This window comes from Salminus brasiliensis, chromosome 6, assembly GCF_030463535.1.
Source record: "Salminus brasiliensis chromosome 6, fSalBra1.hap2, whole genome shotgun sequence".
Classification (NCBI taxonomy): Eukaryota; Metazoa; Chordata; class Actinopteri; order Characiformes; family Bryconidae; genus Salminus; species Salminus brasiliensis.
In genome coordinates this window covers 44,804,789-44,813,269 of record NC_132883.1, presented here as the reverse complement: position 1 = coordinate 44,813,269, position 8,481 = coordinate 44,804,789, and the positions used below count along the sequence as shown (strand labels likewise).

The 8,481-nt window shown below is 40.1% G+C and overlaps 1 protein-coding gene across 1 annotated transcript in view; it reads left to right on the top strand.

Moving 5' to 3' along the window:
* The window catches only part of LOC140557778 (H-2 class II histocompatibility antigen, A-R alpha chain-like), an 8,752-nt gene extending 3,869 nt beyond the window's left edge, over positions 1-4,883 (top strand). The window contains exons 3-4 of the mRNA XM_072682553.1: positions 4,037-4,318; positions 4,413-4,883. Of these exons, the coding sequence (XP_072538654.1) occupies positions 4,037-4,318; positions 4,413-4,540 (410 nt within the window). The 3' untranslated portion in view covers positions 4,541-4,883. The remainder of the gene's footprint in view (positions 1-4,036; positions 4,319-4,412) is intronic.
* Positions 4,884-8,481: the final 3,598 nt, after the last annotated feature.

Here is an 8,481-nt window from a genome sequence, read left to right as displayed (position 1 = left end):
GGAACAGCGCGCTCTCCCCCCGCTCAGCGAAACCCCCACTGAGGAGCCTGTTCAGAGAACTCTGGTAATAGGAGACTCTATTGTTCGACACGTGAAGATAACTAGTCCTTTAGGGGCTCCAGCAGTGACCGTTAGCTGTTTACCGGGAGCCAGAGCGCCGGACATTAGCGGCAACCTTAAGCGGCTAGCAAACAGGAGATATTCGAGGATAGTGATTCATGTAGGGGCCAATGATATCCGTCTGCGGCAGTCAGAAATAACTAAGGATAATATTAAAGAGGTGGTTAAACTGGCCCAGACGATGTCCGATGCCGTAATTTGCTCTGGTCCCATCCCAATGAGGCGCGGCGCTGAGTCCTACAGCCGACTCACAGCGCTGAACCGCTGGATGTCCAAGTGGTGTTCCGAAAATCATGTGGGCTTCATAGATAATTGGTTAAAGTTTGAGGGCAAGCCTGGTTTTTTAGGTAGGGATGGTGTCCACCCCACGCGGGAGGGTGCTGCCTTACTGTCGTGCAGCATAGCGCATAGTCTGCTAGTTAGTCGCAGAGGAGTGAAAAAGGCTGCTGACAGTCCAGAGCCAGGACCAGGCCGCAGACAGACAGGCTAAACCGACCGTCTGAGAGCTGCTCTGAGGCTCTGAGGAGTCACCCAGGTTTCACCGTATTGAGACTGTGTCTGTGCCCCGAATTAAAGCCAAACAGAGAACATCTAGATCAGCTCGTTTTAATACTTTAATCAGTGTTAAAATCTCTCATTTCAACGATAACAGCAGCACCTCAGACCTAAAGCTCGGTCTACTTAACATTAGATCACTATCCTCAAAAGCAGTGATCGTAAATGAAATTATATGTGATCAGAAACTGGATGTTTTCTGCCTCACCGAAACCTGGATTAGACCTGATCAATATATAGCTCTAAATGAAGCCACCCCCGCAGGCTATAAATATGTACATAGCCCTAGATTATCAGGCAGAGGAGGTGGAGTATGTATAATCTACCAGAATACACTAGAGATTATTCAAAAACACTAACACCTTCACCTCTTTTGAGATTATCTACATTAATATATCAAATCCAGCCACAAATAAAAATGTTTTCTCACTGATTAATATTTATAGGCCTCCAGAGCCCTACTCTGAATTTTTAAAATAATTTAGTGATTTTGGTGCAGACTTGGCAGTGTGCAGAGACAAAGTTATAATAGTAGGAGATTTTAATATTCACTTTGAAAAAGCAGACGATCCATTAACAAAGGCGTTTGTATCAATTTTAGATTCTGTTGGCATTATACAAAACATAACTGGACCCACACATTACTGTAATCATACCCTAGATCTAGTCCTGACCCTGGGTGTTAGCATTGATCAGCTAAATATTCTACCTCAAAGCTCAGTAATATCAGATCATTATCTAATCTCCTTTGAGCTACATCTTAGGCAAAATGTTAATTCGTCTCCCCAACACTGTCTAAAACGCACAATAACACCAATGACAGCTATACAGTTTACTGAAAACCTCCCACCCCTATCGACCTTAGCTTACACTCTGTCAGACCAAACGGAGCAATTAATTATTAATTTAATAGTTATTATTATTAAATCGTTTGTTAATTTAACTCTGCTTATACCTGAGTAAAAATGACATGTATGAGAAATTCCAGTCTGGATTTAGACCCAATCACAGCACAGAGACAGCCCTAGTGAATATTACAAATGATCTCCTTCTTGCCTCTGATCAAGGCTACGTATCTTGATCTAGTCCTATTAGACCTTAGTGCAGCCTTTGATACAATAGATCATACTATACTACTAGAAAGATTAGAGAACATGGTTGGAATCACAGGGACAGCCCTATCATGGTTCCAATCATATCTAACGGGACGCTTCCAATTTGTAAAAATAAAAGATTTATCTTCAAACTATGCAGAAGTAAGATATGGAGTTCCTCAAGGCTCAATTTTAGGACCACTGTTATTTACATTATACATGTTACCACTGGGCTCAGTTATAAGCAGACATGGCGTTAATTTCCATTTCTATGCAGATGACACACAGCTCTATATATCAGCCAAACCTGATGATAAATTTAGATTACAGAAAATGGAGGACTGTGTAACGGATATAAAACTCTGGATGTCACATAACTTCCTTCTCCTCAACAGTGACAAAACCGAGGTTCTCCTTTTAGGTCCAAAAGACTCTAGAAATAAAGTATCAGACTTAGACTTGGCCGATGCTTCCATCATTCCTGGTTTAGCAGCTAAAAATCTTGGCGTCACATTCGACTCAGATTTATCATTTGAGCAACATATAGCTAATATTAGTAGAACAGCCTTTATGCAGCTTAGGAACATCTCCAAACTAAGAAACTCCTTATCACTACAAGATGCAGAAAAGCTAGTACATGCTTTTATTACCTCAAGGCTAGATTACTGTAATGCACTTTTGTCAGGTTGTTCCAGCAGGAACCTCAATAAACTTCAGCTGGTGTAAAATGCTGCAGCCAGGGTCCTTACTAAAACTAGAAAATTTGACCATATCAGTCCAGTTCTATCAGCACTTCATTGGCTCCCTGTTAAATTCCGTATCGAATACAAAATCCTTCTATTAACATATAAGGCCCTACATGGCCTCGCTCCTGAGTACCTGCAGGATCTTATTACATATTACAAACCATCAAGACTACTTAGATCTCAGGGTGCTGGCCTCTTACTCGTTCCCAAAATTCAGAAAACCTCAGCAGGGGGAAAAGCCTTTTCTTATAAAGCCCCCCAGCTCTGGAATAACCTTCCAGATAATGTTCGGGACTCAGACACCATCTCAATCCTTAAATCTAAGCTGAAAACTTATATGTTTAGTTTAGCTTTTGGTAATTAATGTTTCTTAGATAAGGGCAGCAGGTCCAGGGGTTCGCGGACCCAGGGAATTGTAGTACACTGAGATGCTGGAGCTGTCGTCTCGCTGCTTACACGCGATCACTCAGGTTTGTTGACGGTGGAGCAGATAGATGCTGGTGTTCTCAGGGTGCGCCCGTGTCCATGTTACCTTCTGGCTCTCTCCTTTTAATTATGCTGTGATAATCAGACCTGCCGGAGTCATCAGACATACCCAGATGCTGATTCTCAACATTCTCTGCACTCCATAAAATTCCTCTTAGAACGAACTTCGAGTAAATGGCCACTCGGCCCGACCTGCTGGAAGACTGCCCGCTGAGGTCCCCTCTACCTGCGTCAAACCAGCTGCCACCTACCAGTCCGGCCAGCGGGTCCCCCCCAACCCGCCACCACCCATGGCTCACCCGCCTGCCGCTGCTGCCTGTTTGGTGGCCGTGTTGAAACCTAGATGGACTTGTGTCTGTCTGACACTATTAATATCACCACTATTAACTTTCTGTTGTATCTGCTTTGGTAATTTTTATCATTAATGTTTAAAAAAGTCTGGCCAGAGGAGGATGGGTCCCCCTTGTGAGTCTTGGTTCCTCCCAAGGTTTCTTCCTCCAGCTCTGAGGGAGTTTTTCCTTGCCACTGTCGCCGTTGGCTTGCTCACGGGGGTCTTTGACCCTTCATGTTATTTCTTCTTTCTTCTCTGTCTCTGTTCTTTATTAAGTACTAATTATGTAAAGCTGCTTTGTGACGATAACAGTTGTAAAAAAGCTCTACAAATAAATTTGACTTGACTTGACTTGACTTGACTTGACACAAACACACTTTATACACACATTCATGCAGCAAAGAACAGAGACCAAATAGAAAGGTTTTCAAAACATTCTCCCACCAATCAAACATACCATTTATCAAAAGCAGTTTACACACTACAGTCCGTTTCATCAGACAGTTTAAAATGAAACTCCTTTAATTTACTTTTATTGAAAGATGTGTTACATTCTAGTTCGTTTATCTGTGTACAGTATTTGAATCACACAGCAGAAAAGGGGGGTGAGGGGGGATGAGTCTGTGTTTGTATTTTTAAGTATTTTTTCTGTTCTGTTTTGTGTAGATTTTGAAGAATAACTGATGAAATCATTTTCTCCACAGACGCTCCTCAAACCTCAGTCTACTCTAAGTACAGAGTACAGCTGGGCTCCAGAAACACCCTCATCTGCTACATCACTGGCTTCTACCCTCCACGCGTCGGAGTGTCCTGGACCAGGAACAATGTAAATGTGACGGGTGAAGCCAGTCTGAGCAGATATTACATTACTGATGACGGAACCTTCAACCTGATCTCTCATCTGAGCTTCACTCCAGAGGAGGGAGACATCTACACCTGCACTGTGGAGCACTCGGCCCTGGAGAGACCTCTGACCAAAACATGGGGTGAGATTTAGACCAGGTGCTTAAAGCAGCAGATCTAGAGAAACACTGCACTTACACTTTCAGTAAAACTAATGTGTGTGTGTGTGTTGTACAGATGTGCAGGCCGAGCTGTCCGGTGCCGGTGTTGGAGGGTCTGTGTTCTGTGGAGTGGGTTTGGCTGCAGGACTGCTGGGAGTGGCTGTTGGGACTTTCTTCCTCGTTAAAGGAAACAACTGTAACTGAGAGTCCGACTGTAAACAGATCAGAACCCCTCTGTGTGTCTGAGTGGTCTAGATCATTCTCTGATGTTTTGTGTTTTTTTTACTGTGTATTTTGTCATTTCTCAGTGAATATTTGTTGTTTTTTTGTTTAAATATTGTCTGTTTATAAATATAGTGATTACCTGCATATTAGACAGGTCAAAGTAAAAAGGAATTGATAATAAATTGTTTTATAAGCTGAAGATCAGAGTGAACATTGCTGGACTTATTTGAATGTTAAGATCAGAAAGGTCAGGATACAATAAATGGACAAAAGTATTGGGACACACTTCTGAAATCAAGGTTATTAAAAGAGTTGATCCTGCTTTTGTTGGAGTAGCTGTCTCTACTGCCCAGAGACAAAGGCTTTCTACTACATATTTGGGGCATTGCTGTGAGGATTTGATTGCACTCAGCAGGATGATCACCACCCCATCTCATCTCCAACTCATTCCAAAAGTACTGGATGGAGCTCCACCATCATTCCAGAGAACACAGTTCTTCCACTACTCCACAGCTCAATGCTGGGGGGCTTTATACTCCTCTACTAGCCCACTCTTGGCATTAGGCAGCATGGTGCCAATAGGGCCATGTTTTTACACACACACACACAGCATGTCCTAATCTATTGGCCTGCTGTGTGTGTGTGTGTGTGAGAGTGTGTTTATGTGTGTGAGGGTGCAGCTCGAAGTAGCTGAATGCATTCATTAGACAATAATCAGTGACATCATATTCAGAATTATGTGCTTGTTTTTTTTATTTAATTTTAAATCAACATTCAGTTGTACCTTAAAAAAATCATGCTGATGCTCCACTGACTGTAAGGCCCGAAACAAATTTTATGCAATGACACAAACACCGACGCTTCCGGCAACTCATTTTGAGTGTTGCCTCAAGACTCACTACAGTGTCAGTCAAGTTGTCTTGGACCTCTGGTGTGCTTTTTTTCAGTCAACTGCGATGGCAGACCAATTTTGATCCGTCTTTATTGGTCCCCCTGAGTACTAAGCGTTTAAGCACCACAGTGACATAAGATCGCACGCTGAGTTTGTACGAAAGCGCATTTGCAGAGCGTCAGTCAGCGAACTCTCTCCAGAACGCTGCATAACCCGAGTCATATTAGTGTAAAATCCTGTGTTACTCTACCACCTCAGCCCACATGCTCCTACAACTTCAGATCAAGCTTTTGCAGCTCTCACACTGTCCAGAAATGCACGTGTGCCGCTGTCCATGAGGGGGTGCTCAAACTGTGATTTCTAATTATGTGTAAAAGTAAATTACACCCCCAAACTGACCAAACTCTTATAAAGTAAATCTGACAACTGTTTCATTTAAATAACACAATACAACAGTTATACCTCCTCAGCTCTACTGCCACCGTACAGTACTCAATATCCTTTAAATTCTGTCTGAACCAGCTACACTGATACTTAGTCCTTTATTAAATACAAAATATTCTTATATTTAAAGATGTGTACAGTATTGCTCCTGCTTTCATAGATCACTCTTGGCAATGAGCTGCTTTTAGAGCCAAGCTCAGCCTCTCTCTGTGGTCATTTTGTGCTGTTACCCAGGCCCTAAAAGTTAATTATGAATTTCTCTGTGGCTCTTCTTTAATTATACACTATAATGTTCAAATGTCCAAATGTTTGTGGACACCCCTTATAAACGCATAAGCTACTTTAAATAAACGCATTAGCTACTTTAAGTTGCACCCATCGCTGCAACTTAAAACTTTAGATTACCTTAGAAAGTTCATGTTTTATTTTTTGAAAATAAACTTAACTTAACATTTTAACTATTTTAAATTAAATATATATTTTTTTCAGAACATAGAATAAAAAATAGAATATTAACAATTTAATATTGTTTAAGTTCTAAGTACTACTTTACATTTAGTAAACATTGAATAATTAAATTAAGTTTGACTAACTGAACCATAACACAAAATATATGAGTACAAGTAGTGACTGACCTATAAGGGTTTTTAATGCCTGATGCTGATATTTAAATGACAAAAGTGGCAGACGGCCAATATTATTTTAAAAAAAAAAATTTGGTGGGGGGGGGGGGTAAATAAAAAAATGCAACAACAACAACGACAATAATAATAATAATGGATACAAAACTAATGAACTTAAATAAACATTTGTTTTTCACTGTATACTCTTGTTTGCTCTTTTTGCGCTTCACTTACTTGAAATAAAAAGTGCAATATCAAAAAAATCTTTAAACAAAAAAAAAAATGATTACAATTTCAGTGCACTTAAAATACACAAGCAAATAACAGTATATTTTACTCCCTATTTTAGCCCCTATGCTCAACAATTCACTGCAGATATTGCACTTGGCCTTTTCTTGGTGATGGCTTAGTGAAATGCTGCCACACAATGTTAGATTTCTGTCCAGCCGTATTAAATTATTAAAACAGAAATTTAGAGAGGGAGTATTGGGGTAAAAACAAACAAACAAACAAACAAAAAAAAAAAATACACAATAACACTTTTGGAATTTGACTAGTGTTTAGGGGAGAGAGGAGTTCAGCACTATCAGAAATTGCATCACTAAACTGCATTATTCTACATGTAACAATACTTCATACATTTAATACCAGCCCATGGCTGTTTTGGCTAGTGATTTAGGATGGCAGAAAGAGTATTAACATTAAAAGATCCATAAATGTACAAAATATTTATGCACATGTTCATTTAAGGTTCATTATTGTCACTATCATTTTTCTGTCTTAGCAGGCATATATTCACTCATAACAATATCCCCCTCAACTAAACAAAGATGCTGCTGTGGCTGATGGAAACTCCACCAGTAGTGAGAGGAGCAACAGGAGTGTCTGTGATTCAGTCTTCTCTCCCTGCTGCAAAATACACACACTGTAATTATGAAGAGAAGTGCAAAAGAAAGGTTACAAGTAGTGACTGACCTATAAGGGTTTTTTTTAATGCCTGATGCTGATATTTAAATGTGATGTGGCAGATCACATAAAGTGGCAGAGAACATTAAAAGATGACAATGGTAACTGAAAATATATAAAATTAGTTGCTGTTGTTTTCACAGCACTGCTCACAGTACCTCAAAATTGTAATTTAATGTAGTTGTGTAGGTGAAATGTTATAAATAAATACGTGCTTAGGTATTAAAACATAACAATAAGTGAAGATATTGGCTTAACTAAATAACAGGTTTTGATTACTACACCAATGAAGTTAACAGTACTGGGCTAGTAGAGGGGTATAAAGCCCCCCAGCATTGAGCTGTGGAGCAGTGGAAGAACTGTGTTCTCTGGATTGGTAGAAGAGCTCCATCCAATACTTTTGGGATGAGTTGGGGAGTTGGGGATAATGAGGTGGGGTGGGGATCATCCATCCAGCATCCTGGCCTCACTAACACTCTTTTTGCTGAATGCAATCAAATCTTCACAGCAGTCCTCCTCTAGAATCTAATAGAAAGTCTTTACAGTTACTCCAACAAAAGCAGGATCAACTCTTTTAATACCCTTGATTTCAGAAGAAACAATGAAGGAGCAGGTGTCCCAATACTTTTGACCATATAGTGTAACTTTCATCCTTCATTATTTATAGTCTTGAGAACATCTGATGTTGATGATGTGTTTTTGAGATTCTCAAATACATGAACTGATGCTCTACAGGACTACCCAAAAACATTAAAGAAATAAACTGTAATTGTTTGTAAATGAAAGTTATTGCTGTAAATAAAGTTAACGGCTGTCTGAATTGTTTATAAAGTAATAGGACACGCTATTATTTTCTGATTTGATAAGAGTCTCCAAATCCTTCACTCATCCAGTCTGAAATGTGTTTCTGACTCTGTCTGGTAACAGGTGATGCAGTGGTGTATCAGCTTCTGATTGGTCAGTGAACTGCAGCGTCTCAGTGATCTGAGACTCTC